This window comes from Hordeum vulgare, chromosome 3H (genome assembly GCF_904849725.1).
Source record: "Hordeum vulgare subsp. vulgare chromosome 3H, MorexV3_pseudomolecules_assembly, whole genome shotgun sequence".
Taxonomy (NCBI): Eukaryota; Viridiplantae; Streptophyta; class Magnoliopsida; order Poales; family Poaceae; genus Hordeum; species Hordeum vulgare.
This window is the reverse complement of record NC_058520.1, coordinates 273,399,488-273,414,255: the sequence shown is the minus strand read 5'-3', so window position 1 is coordinate 273,414,255 and position 14,768 is coordinate 273,399,488. Positions and strand designations below refer to the sequence as shown.

Here is a 14,768-nt window from a genome sequence, read left to right as displayed (position 1 = left end):
CATGTTATTGATGTGTACTTAACCAGCTCTCGTAGTAGTGCTTGGGTATTCGATACCGGTTCTGTTGCTCATATTTGCAATTCGAAACAGGAACTGTGGAATAAGCGAAGGCTGACGAAGGATGAAGAGATGATGCGCGTGGGAAATGGTTCCAAGATTGATGCAATCGCCGTCTGCACAGTTTCACTCCCGCAAGAGGCTATCACTGACAGAATTCTTCAATCACTGCCACAAAGCTACACGAGCTTTGTGTTGAACTATAACATGCAAGGGATGAACAAGTCACCCGACGAGTTATTCGCGATGCTGAAAGTCGCAGAGTCAGAACTCCGTAAAGAGCATCAAGTGTTGATGGTGAATAAGACCACTAGTTTCAAGAGAAACGGCAAAGGAAAGAAGGGTAATTCAAAGAAGAGCGGCAAGCCTGTTGCCAATCCGACGAAGAAACCCAAAGCTGGACCTAAGCCTGAAACGGAGTGTTATTATTGCAAGGGTCTGGGTCACTGGAACCGTAACTGCCCCAAGTATCTGGCTGATAAGAAGGCGGCCAAGAAAAAATCAGGTATATTCGATATACATGTTATTGATGTGTACTTAACCAGCTCTCGTAGTAGTGCCTGGGTATTCGATACTGGTTCTGTTGCTCATATTTGCAACTCGAAATAGGAACTCCGGCATAAGCGAAGGCTGGCGAAGGATGAAGTGACGATGTGTGTGGGAAATGGTTCCAAGGTTGATGCAATCGCCATCGGCACAGTTTCACTTCAGTTACCATCAGGATTAGTTATGAACTTAAATAAATGTTATTTAGTGTCACGGGACGGATCACGGGACGGTTGTGGGACGGTTCGCGGGGCGGATCGAGGGACGTGAGGACGTTCCACTACATCAACCGCGTTTCTTAACGCTTCCTGCTTTGCGATCTACAAGGGTACGTAAATCGGAAATCCCCTCTCGTAGATGGACATCACCATGATAGGTCTTCGTGCGCGTAGGAAAAAAATTGTTTCCCATGCGACGTTCCCCAACAGGGAGACCACGAGAGCTGTCGCGGAAGCAGGCGCCAGTGGGGCCTCCGCCGCAACTGGGGCGGCTAGGTCGCCGAGCCCGTTGGTGGTGGTGTCCTCCTCGACGTAGTCGGATGCCTCCAAGTAGAACAGGCGCGGGCAGACGTGGCGACGGCGACGGGCAGACCCAGGCACTCGTCGCAGTTATAGCAAAGCCCCTGGCGACGGCGCTCGAGCTGCTCGGCCGGGTTGAGCCGGCGGAAGGGCCGGGTCGCGGCCGAAGCGAGGGCCGCCGTAGGGGCCGGAGTCAGGCGCCCCGGCTCTAGTGGTGTCAGGGCCGGCATGCCAAGCCGGAGGGCGCCCCGAGCCGGCGACGCCTGCTGCAGGGCCTGCGCACGACGCTCGAAGGCACGGGCGTAATACATGGCCGTTTGGAGGTCCTGAGGTCCCCACAGCTCCACGTCCACGCGGATATGGTCCGGCAGCCCGCCCACGAAGAGCTCTGCCCGCTGGCGAGCCGTCACGCCGGGCGCGTGGCACGCCAGGGCCTGGAAGCGGTCAGCGAAGTCCTGCACCGTGGAGGTGAAGGGTAGGCGGCCAAGCTCCGCTAGCCGGCTCCCTTGGATCGGAGGCCCGAAGCGAAGGAGGCAGAGCTCGCGGAAACGCTCTCATGCAGGCATGCCGCCCTCGTCCTGCTCGAGAGCGTAATACCACGTCTGTGTGGCGCCTCGGAGGTGATATGAAGCGAGCCAGGTGCGTTCTGACGCGAGCGTCCGTTGCTCCCGGAATAACTGCTCACATTGGTTGAGCCAGTTCAGGGGTCCTCGGTGCCGTCATAGGTGGCGAAGTCCAGTTTGGCGAACCGCGGCGGTGTGTGGGTATGGGCGCCGTGGTTGTAGGGCTCGTCGGCGCAGAGAAGTGCGGCGGTCAGCCCCGGGTACCCGTCGGGGCCGGTTGGAGGGCCGACGAAGCTGGAGGGTCCCCCGTACTGCGGGGGTGGCGCCGATGGCGACTGGACGTACGACGGCGCCGAGGCCGTTGTGTAAACCGACTGCGTCCCGGTCACCCAGGCCGATAGGGGCGACGGCGAGAGCGGGAACCGGAGTTGGTGAAGAAGGACCACCGACGCCGAGGTGGGGCCGACCCGGAGGTGGTGGCTGGCGGCGGCAGTAGCTGCCTGGCGGGCTGCAGCGACTGCCACGGAAGCAGCGACGGCCCGTTGGCGTCGGGTGGTGACGCGGCCGGCTGTGGCCCGTAGGGATCGTCCAGGTAGAGGCGGATCCCATGCACCGCGGTGGCGAGGTCGCGGATCGCTCCCGTGAGCTCCTCCTGGGTGAGGACAGCGGGATGCGGTGCGGCGGCGGTGACCGGCACGTGCGGGGCACCGGTCGTGGTGGCGAGCGGGACGGTGGTGGAGGTCGGCAGCGGGAGGAATGGGGAGGGCGGCGGCGAAGACATGATCGAACCGAAGCTTCCTGATACCAAACTGGTAGGAGCTAGGATCCTACCGGGTCTTGGCCGAAGGCTGTAGGGATAGAAGGGAGGCTGGCGAGGGCGAGGGTGTGGAAGCTGGCGCGAGGGCGCCATCTCGCGCGGTGGAGAGGCGGCAGCGAGGAAGAGGCGACGGCTGGGGTTAGGGATTTCGGCTCCTCTGGGAGCCGGGCAATAGAATATGTCTTATTGCTTAATTCAAAAGGGTGTCTTACAACTGTCTATATAACCTTACTGCTAATAAAAATAAAATAACTTGGGCTAAGCCCCTAACTAAACGGGCCCATTGGGCCTCCTCCGGCTATAAGTAATGCCGGACATAACAGATGTCTTGCACAGAAGGAATGATAATGAAGCACAATGTGGGATGGATGAACTCCTCTTGAAAGAAGAGACGATGTGGAAGACAAAGATCCAGAATTGAGTGACTTAAGTGTGGTGATCATAATACCAACTAGTTTCACATGAAACTTCTTGGAGGGCCAAGAAAAATAAAATTGTTGTGTTCAATAAACAAGATGGTTCCTTCATAGATAAGTTGGATGAAATGCACGTTTTCATATTTTCTTTCAACAGCTTTATGCTCATGACAGTAATGTGAACCCATTGCCTAAAATATCTCTTGTGCAGCCTAAAGTTAGCACTTAGCACTGAGATGAATAGTGGTTCTATACTAACTGTTTACCAACCAGGAGATTAGTGATGCTCATTTGATTGGTCTTCCCAAAGCTCCAGGCCTGGTGGTTTTTCGGTGAGATTTTTTCAGCAGAATTGGGAAATTCCGAGGGATGATATTGTTAGGAAATATGCAACTTGTATTCTCATGAGGCCATAGGCCAGTATATATACATGTACAGGTGTAGGATATGCAAAAAGCCCGTTATACAATGGGGTAAATACAAAAGGCTACATGGCTATATAAGTACTCTAACACACACACCCTCCCCCGGCGCGCGTTTCAACTCATGGTGGATAAACAACGCTGAGTTTGGAGAGATAGAAACCATGTTGCGTTCTAGTTTGGGCCTTCGTAAAGAAATCCGCCAACTGTAACTCGGAACACACATACTGAAGAGCAATAACCTGATCTTGCACACCAGCTCGCACATAGAAAGCACCAATTGCTTGGTGATCTCATGCTTTACGGGATGTGTGCAATACTAATAGCACCTATATTGTCAGACAATAGCAGAGTAGCTGTAGTGACAGAAACACCAAAGTCCTGCAGTGAGGTGAAAGGTGGACAAACAGTGCTGGATCATGAGCACTTGCTGAAAACCAAAAGCAGTCACCACAGAGGCAAAAAAGCTCAAAACCAGGCGCGAGGAGCTTGCTTAAGGCCATAGAGAGAACAACAAAGACGACAGACTATGCCATCACGAACAGAATACCCATGTGGTGGTTGCACATAAAACTCATCATGCAACTCATCATTAAGGCATTCTTAACATCAAGCTCAGATATATAGACCAATGGCGAACAGAGGCCGAAGTAAGAAGTGTGCGAACAATGATCATAACCTTGTTCCTGATGGGACGAACAGGGGCAAGTCCCATCGTCATGACCATGCTCCTGTTGAAAGCCACGAGCCACAAGACGAGCTTTGTAACGCTCAAGAGAACCATCGGAGCGAGTCATAACCTTGTAGACCCACTTAGAAGTGATGGGACGGACACTAGGAGGAAGAGAAACAAGATCTCACGTGCCAGCACGCTCTAGAGCAACAAGCTCCTCTGCTTCACGATAAGTTGGCTCAAGAACAGCAGCGTCAGTGCGTGGAAAACCAAGGGTAGCAGGATGACGACGTCGGACCTACAATAGTCGGAGAAGCAAGGGTAGCAGGATGGATGGAGAAGGGTTCAATGGCAGTAATAGATGTGTTAGGAAAAGTAAGGAAAGAGAAATCCTCCATTGAAAAGGTCGAGGAAGATGCGGGTAGAAGGGACGAGACTCATCAAAAGTCACATCCCAAGAAATACACATCCGACAACCGACAGGATCTCAACAACGATAGCCCTTATGCTCATCACTATAGCCTAAGAAGACACACTCAACAGACTGAGCGGATAGTTTGGTGCGTTCACGAGGGACAAGAAGAACATAACAAACACAACCAAACAAATGAAGCGTCGAGTAATTAGGAGAAATCAAAGAGACACTCGAAAGGAACACCACCCTGTAGAGCAGTGGACGGCTAAAGTTTGATGGGATAGGTGGAGGTGGAGACAGCCTCAGCCCAAAAGTGAGGTAGAAGAGAGGCGGAGGATCTCAACAACGATAGCCCTTATGCTCATCACTGTAGCCTAAGAAGACACACTCAAGAGACTAAGCGGATAGTTTGATGTGTTCACGAGGGACAAGAAGAACATAACAAACACAACCAAACAAATGAAGCGTCGAGTAATCAGGAGAAATTAAAGAGACGCTCGAAAGGAACACCACCTTGTAGAGCAGTGGACGGCTAAAGATTGATGGGATAGGTGGAGGTGGAGACAGCCCCAGCCCAAAAGTAAGGCAGAAGAGAGGCGGCGATCATCAACGCACGAGCCGTCTCAAGAAGGTGACGATGCTTGCGCTCATCCACGCCATTCTGAGCATGAGCACCAGGACAAGAGAACCGAGCAAGAGTACCCTGCTCAGCAACAACTCCACGCAACATCTTCAAGATATACTCTTCAGCAGAGTCGGCACGGAACACACGAATAGGCGTAAAAAACTGAGTGTGAACCATGACGGCAAACCACTCGAGAAGACATAAAATATATCCACGTGTGTCGAGAGAAATCATCTATGAAGATAATATAGTACCGATGGCCTCCCTTCGAGGCAAAGGGAGTTGGACCCATACATCAGAGTGAACAAGGTCGAAAGGACGCTGAGACACAGTCACTATGAGGATAAGGTAATTGGACATGTTTACCAAGCCAACAACCCTGAAAATCTGAAGACACACCACCGGAGACGGATCCAAGAAGACCACGCCGAACTAAAGATGACAGACGACAGACACACAAATGACCAAGGCGATGATGCCACTGCTGAAAAGAGCTGGTAGAGAAGGCGACAGAGGCGAAGAAACTATTTGCGCTGGCAGCGGGGGGAAAGTGAAGCCAATCAAGCTCCCAAAGACTCTGAGAGTCACGACAAAAGGGGCAACACCCTGGAAAGTAGCAGTGTGACGGTCCAGAACAGAACACGAGTCAAAGTCGAGAATGACCCGACGACCCGAGTCGACAACCTGACCACCAGAGATGAGTTGTGTGGTAAAGTCCAGGAACATGAGCAACATTAGAAATATGAAAAGACGAAGTGAGGTACCATCAACAGTAACAACATGAACAGGAGAATCGAGATCTTGAATAGAAGACAAAGTGGATGAAATCATGAGTCATGTGAAAAGATGCTCCAGTATCAAGAATCCATGTGGATAGAAGACAAAGTGGATGAATCATGAGTCATGTGAAAGATGCTCCAATATCAAGAATCCATGTGGGTGTACCTGAGTGTAGAAGGTGGTCTCAGAATGCCAAAAACCTAAATAGCAAAACCAACAGAACCCGTCGGTGAAGAACCCGTGGACGCAGCTAGCTAGCAGGCATCGAAGTCGTGTAATTTCCTGCTCAGTCAGGGGCTCAACTGAGGAGGTCAACATAAATGCACCCGACAATGAAGAGCTGGAGGTAATTAGCAGATCGCGAAGTCGTGCAATCTCCAACTCGGTGAAGTACAACTGAAGTAGTCGACGCAGCAACACCCAAAAAGGAGTGGCCATCACCACCTATAGAAGCCGCTAGACGAGGAAGTGTAGCACGACCAGTATCATCTGCACAGTCTAAAGGAGGAGATGAGGGCGCATGCAGACAAGCCCTAAGCGCCAAGGGAAGGCGCGTGTGCGCAAAGAAGTGATGAAGTCATATGCACCAACACAACAGTGAGAGTCAAAAGATAAGTATGCGCCGAGCAACAATCACCGGTGCCTCTTTGTTGGACCGCCGGCACGAACACAGTTGTCTCTGACCCGGACCAGGAACCAATTCGAATTTAGATCTTGACATGTCGGTTGTTTTTAACCGTAGGCATCTCGCAAAAACAGTTTAGAGAACTAATCTAGGTTCTATCAGGCGACTACTTCTTCCTTCGACTAGCGTGCTTAGGTAAAACACAACGGTACCTATATCACTCGCTGTTGAAATTGAAGTTTAGGTGGACTATATGTCTTTACATCTTCTTCGGCCGACTAGACCCCGCTACTACCTCGTATCCAAATACCTGTGATCTAGCTCATTCTTTTGTAAGCCCTGCAAGCCTAATAGAACCTTGTTTCCTGGGCCAAGTCAGCCTATAAGTAAGTAGGGGCCACCTTTCGAGAAAGGGGGGTGGGCCTACCTATCCCGAGGGCTATTACACGTAGTCTCTGAAGGATGAGAACCCACTATGTAGCATCTATATCAAGCATTGTATACGACTATGACGCTGTTGTACAACAGTTACACAATGAACTTTCAGAAAGAATCGGTTAGTTTGCATATCGACGTAAATAGAAGACGTTGGAAAGTTGGAGGAGTTGGTGTACTGACAACCACCATGCGTAGAAATTGCGGGAGTAGTCGTAGAAGAGCGAACAACACAACCAGCGAAAGACGTCGAAGAGAACATCACAGGCGGACGAGCACCAAGCACCGAGAGACTGTGCATGTGCAAGACAAGATCGGCGTAGGGTACACCGTCCAAAATCAGCGGGACAAGATCGGCGTAGCGTAACACCGTCCAAAATCAGCGGGCAGTGAGAAAGGAAAATCGTGCCCGACAAGATAGACATTGTGCCCTTTCCTTTTCTCTTCTTTTCTTAATACCGAAAGACAGCAAGCCCGTCCAGAGAAGCACGAAGCACTAGCGTACGTGCGGAAGCACATCAAGCAACGAAGTTGACCGTTGGGTTGCAGGGACCGCGTGGACTGGATGTTGGAGGGACGGATGACCAAAAGAATCTAGCATGTGCAGTTGCGAAGGTGGCGACCACTCGCATATAGTTGTGTGCATCAGCGGACAAGAGGCCAACGGAAGGTGGGCACGCGAGCATACGCGCGCAGAAGCAGCCACCTGGGCGTCTAAGGTCAGGTGGGCGGGTGGATTCAACGGCACACCCGTGGTCGCGCGATCAATTTCACACTTCTAGCAAGCAGATCAAGCGGGCGGGCAGGTGAATCAAGCAACGGATGGTGTGGAACGACAGATCGAGCAGCGGGCGCATGACGGGGGGTGGTGCAGCACGAACGAAGACATATGGTCATGGGTGGATGAGGTGGATTGCAACAACGTCGTGCTAAGAGGAAGATGGCGGGCGGCACGAGATTGGATTGAGCACGAGTTGCGGCATGTGAAAAAAAACCTAAGGCTTTGATACCATGTTAGGAGATATGCAACTTCTATTCCCATGAGGCCATAGGCCAATACATATACAGATATGCAGAAAACCCCTTATACAATGGGGTAAATACAAAAGGCTACATGACTATATAAAAAGTACTCTAACAAATATTATCCGAGCAGTTAAGCTATTTTTTGTACTGGATGCATACCTGATAGGGTAAGGGTAAATGATAATACTAGTGTGTTGATTCTAAAAGTGGATAATCATGTGGAATTAAGAAAAAATCGCCGCATCAGTCTATGTAATGTGATTTACAAAATTATTTGTAAATGTCTTGTGAATCAGTTGCGGCCTTTGTTGGATGGTATGGTCTCTCCCACTCAAACATTCTAGGAGGCTTAGTCATTGATAACGTAGTTATTGATTTTGGGTATGCATTCTATGGATTCTACAAAGGATGAGCGTGAAGATTTTTTGGCGTATAAGCTGGACATGGGAAAAGCTTATGAATGTGTGAATTGTGTTTCTCAAAGCGTATGTTGGCTGCTCTAGGTTTCTCAGCAGTATGGATTAATTAGATTATGGCTTGTCTAATGGAAATATTTTATTCATTTATTGGGCAGCGTTGGGAGTCTTTCTCTCCAAGTTGCGGTATTAGACAAGGTGACCTTTTAGTACCGTACTTATTTTTGTTGGTGGTTGACGCTCTCTCAAGGGATTGCTCCAGGAATATTAAAATCTGCAGACAAGTGTCAGGGATTTCACATTTAGTTTTTGCATACGATTGCCTTTGGTTTTTCAGAGCTTCTGTTGATCAAGCTTTAGCCATCAATCAGATTTTGGAAGTGTATGAATTTGGCATGAGTCAACAATTGAGTCCTTCCAAGTGCTTGATCATGTTTGGTACAGTTCCGAAGGGGCGTATGAGAGCCTGCGATTTTCTTTGTTCAACAACAACAACAACAAAGCCTTTAGTCCTAAACAATTTGGGGTAGGCTAGAGCTAAAACCCATAAGATCTCATAACCAACTCATGGATCTGGCACATGGATGGCAAGCTTCCACGCACCCCTGTCCATGGCTAGTTCTTTGGTTTGGTGATACTCCAGTCCTTCATATCTTTGTTCAAAAGGAAAATAAGGCAATTTTAGTCTATTAATAAGAATAATTTTTTGAAGCAGATGGAAAATTCAATAAAATTTGTCCTTCAAGCATTGCCGATTTACACAATGGGAGTTTCTAAATTATGTGCAGGTTTGTCTATGTGATAGCTCGTCTCATTCGGAATTTCTTGTGGGTTAACAAGCAACAGCGCAAGAGAGTTCATTGGTTAGCCTGGGATGAAACGACAACGGCTCTCGTCGGTGATGAGCACGGGAGGGGCCCTTTTTCCCGTTAGCTTAGCCTAGTGTAGTTATTATTTCGGCCTTAATGGCAGTTTGGAGATGTGGCTTGTCGTCTTGAAGGATTTCATCAAGCCCATAAAGGTACTTGGTGCATTTGAGAGTCCAAATAGCATGGCTAGCCATTCAACCATTCCTTTGTCTTGAAGGCGGTTTTCCATCCATCCCCGTGTCTCGTAGGAATTTGATGATATCCACTTCTTAAATCTAGCTTTGTGAACACTCTTGCTCTACTAAGCTGATCCAACATATCGTGCGAACAATCTATACCTTACAGTGATCTTGTTAATGGTTCTATTGCACGTACACATGCGCCAAGATCCATCTTTCTTTGGCGTGAACAGGGCTGGTACAACACATGGGCTAATACTTTCTCGAATGCCCCTTTTGCAGCAATTCCTCCAGTTTCTCCTTCAATATATCATGCTCTTTTGGGCTCATTCGATAGCGTGGAAAACTAGGAAGACTTGCTCCCGGAATTAAGTCAATCCTATGTTGAAATCCGCGCATCAGTGGCTGGCCTTCAATATACCTTTGCTGGAATTTCAACAGTTAGGTGCTCTTCTCCTTTTACAACAAGTGCAACACATAAATCTGCCGCCTTCAAGTCTTACATAAACTCATTAGAATAAACTCAATAGAGGCATGGGAGATGGTTAACATACTTTTCCCCTCCTCCTTAGAGATATTACCATCTGTTTTATTTGGTAGAATTATGATCCTTCTCTTGTTCCAAATGAAAGAGTAACAATTTTCTTTGCCCTTGTGTGTAGTATCCACATCAAATTGCCAAGGTCTCCCAAGAATAACATGGTTGGCGTCCATATCAACTACGTCACACAAGACATTTGAGCGAAAATGCTTGCCAAAGAAAGTGGCAGTTGCGTTGCTTGGTGATCCTCATATTCACCCCTTTCTTGATTCGCCCAATAGTGTAGGGGTTTGGATGATCATGAGTCTCAAGCTTTAAATGGTTCACCAACTTCTGGGAGATAAGATTCTTGCAGCCGCAACTATCAATCACTAATTTGCATACCTTGTCATTCACCGTGCATTTGCTCTAAAATATTTTCTTTTGTTGTGTGCGTTAGCTTGTGGTGTGGAACATACATAGGAGATGTTGAATCACAAGTAGTGGGCAACAGAGTGCAAAACCTCTTGTCCCTCTACATCTTCAGATTCGTACAAATTTCCTTAGTGGGCAACCGCTCGATATGTGTCCCTCTTCACCACATTTATAGCATTATGGGCCTTCATTTGACTTACGCTTGCCTCTAGTTTGCTTCTCGATAGGTTGTTTTGCCTTTGGAGCGGTCTTTTCTTCCACTCTGTTAGGCTGATTCCTAGACGAGCCTTCGGTATGGGGATATGGAGGATATGAAACTTTAATTGTCTTTCTCGTCTTCACAAACCTCTCGGCCTTCAAGGCTAGAGCTTGTGCTTGATCAATGGACCAGATTTGTTGCATCATCAATCGATCTTGAATAGCATCATTGAGACAATTGATGTATCTTGCAACTTGTTGATCTTTAGTTTCGGCAAGGTTGCACCTCACTTGTACCCTTAGAAACTCCTCCATGTAATCTGAAACGGGCCTATTTCCTTGGGCACAATTTTGGAATTGGATAAATAGGATCTGGTCATAATCAATGGGTAAAATCTCCCTTCCAAAAGACTTTTCATTTGCCGCCAAGTTCTCACGCGAGGTTCTCCTCTCGGCCTACATTCTTCTTGATCGCAATGCCACCATGCATCGGCTCCTCCTTTCAGCTTGTACACAACCAAAGGAACTCTACGATCTTCCGGAATCTCCATGACATCAAAGAAAATCTCCATGACATCAAAGAAAATCTCCACTTCATATAACCAATCAAGGCACCCTTCAATATGAACATTTCCATGAAAGGCTGGGATCTCAGCTTCCACCTTTGTATGCATCCCTTGCATATGTAGGGTTGGGTACTCTTCGATACACATAGGGATCAGGTTCTTCAAGGGCATCATCATATTCTTCACCTTCAGAAGCTTCAACATAAATAGGCCTTCTTAAAGTACGCTGAGCTGCACGTTCTCGTGGTGGTCTTGCTCCAAGATTATTTCTCCTTCTTTGTCGTTGAACATCTTCTTTAGATGAATCTTCTTCATTGGCAGCAGAGGGAACACCCTTTCTTATCATCTCAACCAGCTGGTCAAATCTCCGATTAAGATCTTCATGCAGCTCTTTGATTTGTTGTTCTGCAGCACCCATCCTCAAATTTCCATTGCTTGCTGCAGCTTGCTCTCAATGAGAACAACAAGAACTTCTATGAACCAACGGGGCTCCGGTACCACCTGAAGCAGCACAAAGTTGTGGAGAAGCAACTCCACCTTGCTGCTACAATGTGTAAAACATTACTTCAACGTGTTGCACTAGATATCGCTCTAGACGCGAATGTAGGCCAATATGAAACACCAAGTTCTTAGATAAGAACACCAAATTCTATTATAGGTAGTGGGGGTACATAGTCTGGTCACAAACTAGAGGTGATGACCTCTATTTATAGGGTTTTGAGAAGCCTACACATACTTCTACTTATAGCTGGAACACTCTGGAAAACATTATTTAGGATTCACCATTCTACTTACTGCTACTTATAACTAGAGAACTCTAGAAACAGTAGGCATGGTAAAGAAAAGAAAAAAAATATACTACACTAAAGTGGAAGTATCTAGAAGTAGCCAAAGGCACGTGATTTTCTTTTTTTTTTTTATCATATATTGTTCCTCATCACGTATGGTACTTGGTGCGAGGTTGAGCCCGAAATTTTCAAAAAATAAAAATTCAACTTTTAAAGTTTCAAAATAAACTGAAAATAAATACACAAGTACTTAGAGATCTAGATTATGTGTGTGAAATTCATCAAATATGTTTTGATGTGAGCTGTACCAAAAGATATCATGTACTTTTATAGGCATGTGCTAGAAATATGTGATTTTGTCATTTTTGTGTTCGCTCGTTCAAAAAAGTATTTCGTCGTGAAACTTTTATAGACAATTACTCCCTCCTTATCAAAATATAAGACTTTTTTTGACACTGTGAGTAGTATAAATCCATATGTATGTGTCTGTTTTCAGAATTTTTTAAAACCTAAAAAATTGATTTTTGATTTTTTTTTTCCTAACTAAGGGATCCATGGAGCTGGAGCTCAATTAGCAATTTGCGTTGTGTGAATATTTGCTAACTAATAATACATGGTGGGGTGTTAAAAAAAATCCACCGAAAACTAAAACAACACAAAAGTTAGGACGCACAAAAACAAGCAAGGGAACACTCCAGGCCGGTGAGCAGCATCTGCGCACCCGTTCCGAATTTGATTCTTCGCAAGCATCTGCGCGCCCGTTCCGAATATTGCAACACGGACACGAAATCTCAGAACAACCAAACCAGGGATTGAGAAGCAAGCGAAGAGGAGATCGAACCGGTAGGTGACAAGGACGGGGAGCGGGCAGCTGTGGAGCAGACGTGGAAGGTCCTCCCGCGGGCGGAACCCCTCGATGTAGTCCAGTCGGATCTCGACAAGGTCGCCCCCTGCGGCTGCTGCAGCCGCCGCGTCGATCTTCATCTCCTCGACCGTCCGCCCCACCAGCGGCACACACAGCAGCGTCATGTCCTCCTTTTTTTTCTTCCTTCACGCTCCCAATGCAGATGCGGGTGATCAGGGTGGGCGTTTCGTGTGGACTGCCCACGTACGCGACTGGGAAGCGAGGGTAGGTGGAGGTGAAAACGAGAGCGCAAAGGTACTGGGGTTGGTGGGGTTGGGTGGGGTGAGGTTGGTGGAATGCTGGCAGCAGAGCTAAAATATCCGAATTGTGCCGTTAGACATTCTAGGCGACGAAAAAGATTGCCATGTGAGAGGGTAGGCCAACTTCAACGCCGGTACTAAAACATGGTGTTGTCCCTTTTTCATCGTTGTTGTTTCGCAACTCTGCCGACGAGTCCGGTCCAAAGTTGCGGAGCGAGAACGGGCGTCGTAGACGAAGTAGTCGAAATAGTCGAACACGGAGTGAAAGAACATCAGCAAGTAGAGAAAGAAACAAAGCTTTATTAATCATCAAGTCGTTGTTACAATGATGGCCTCTTCTGTGTTTATATAGGGGTATGGAGTGAAGGGATAAGTACCCATCTAACGTAAATTTAGGAAACGAGAGGGGCTGGCTGCGTGCCTCTCAGGCTAGCGAGCGAGCCTCAACCGTGCGAGGCCTCTCGGGCCGGACCGGTTTCCCAACACTCGCCTTGGGTAATTATCCGTATATCCATGCCTCAAAACTCTGAAAAACTCAGTAAAAAAATATGGAGAAAGAGCACATAGTATATGTTGTTGTATTGCACGAATTGTCTCGTTAAAAACCTTAGGTGAGAAACATCAGGAAAACTCACTCAATACAATCCACTCAACCACCTGGTTGAGTACTCAATCATCGGGATCGAGATTTTAGCGACGAATTTGTGAAGTTTCTCCCACTGAACCTTGCATCTCTCTAAGTCTCATCATACCGATTCCACGCACACACCTCTTAAAAGTTGATGCCGGCAATGATTTAGTGAATATATCCGTAAGATTGTCACACGACTTAGTATGCAAGACTCCCACCTCGTTCATCTGTTGCAATTCATGTGCATAGAAGATCTTGGGACTAATATGTTTTGTGAGGTTACTCTTCACATAACCCATCTGAACTTGTGCAACACAAGCAGCATTATCCTCATAGATAATGGTAGGGGTTTGTACGGTGTTCAGCCCACATGTGTGTTGAATGTGGTTGATCATCCGCCGAAGCGATACACATTCCTTTAACGCTTCGAACAGTGCCATTATTTCCGAGTGGTTTGTGGAGGTCGACACAAGTGTTTGCTTGGTTGATCTCCACGATAACGTAGTTCCACCACAAAGGAAAACATATCCAGTCTGTGATTTGTAATCATGCGGGTCCGACAGGTACCCAGCATCGGCATAGCCTATAAGGGTCAGGTCTTGATTCCTTCTATAAAAAAGGTCGAGATCTTTAGTCCCTTGCAGGTAGCGGAAGACGTCCTTGACACCTTTTCAATGTCTCTTGATAGGTTCAGCACTGTACCTAGCTAGCAAATTTACTGCGAAAGCAATGTCTGGTCGTGTACAATTCGCGAGGTACATGAGTGCCCCAAGGGCACTCAGGTAAGGAACCTCTGGTCCCAGAGTTTCCTCCCCTCTTCCTTGGTCCTGAACGGGTCCTTGTCTGGCTACAAAGATCTCCCGACCACCGGGGTCTTAGAAGGATATGCCTTGTCAAATCCAAATATTTCCAACACCTTCTGGGCATAGGCAGACTGGTGCACTAGAATCTCATCAGGGGAATGTTCAAGTTGTAGACCTAGACAGAACTTGGTTTTACCCAAGTCCTTCATTTCGAATTCCGACATCAGGTAGGAACTCTCTTCCTCAATATCCTCAGGTGTAGCGATTATGTTTAAATCGTC

The 14,768-nt window shown here is 47.6% G+C and overlaps 1 protein-coding gene across 1 annotated transcript in view; it reads right to left on the bottom strand.

The window, feature by feature from the left end:
• Nucleotides 1-13,030, bottom strand: part of LOC123443649 (bifunctional 3-dehydroquinate dehydratase/shikimate dehydrogenase, chloroplastic-like) — a 52,244-nt gene extending 39,214 nt beyond the window's left edge. Inside the window, exon 1 of the mRNA XM_045120127.1 lies at nt 12,731-13,030. Coding sequence (XP_044976062.1) covers nt 12,731-12,918 — 188 coding nt within the window. The 5' untranslated portion in view covers nt 12,919-13,030. The remainder of the gene's footprint in view (nt 1-12,730) is intronic.
• Between the last annotated feature and the right edge of the window lie 1,738 nt (nt 13,031-14,768).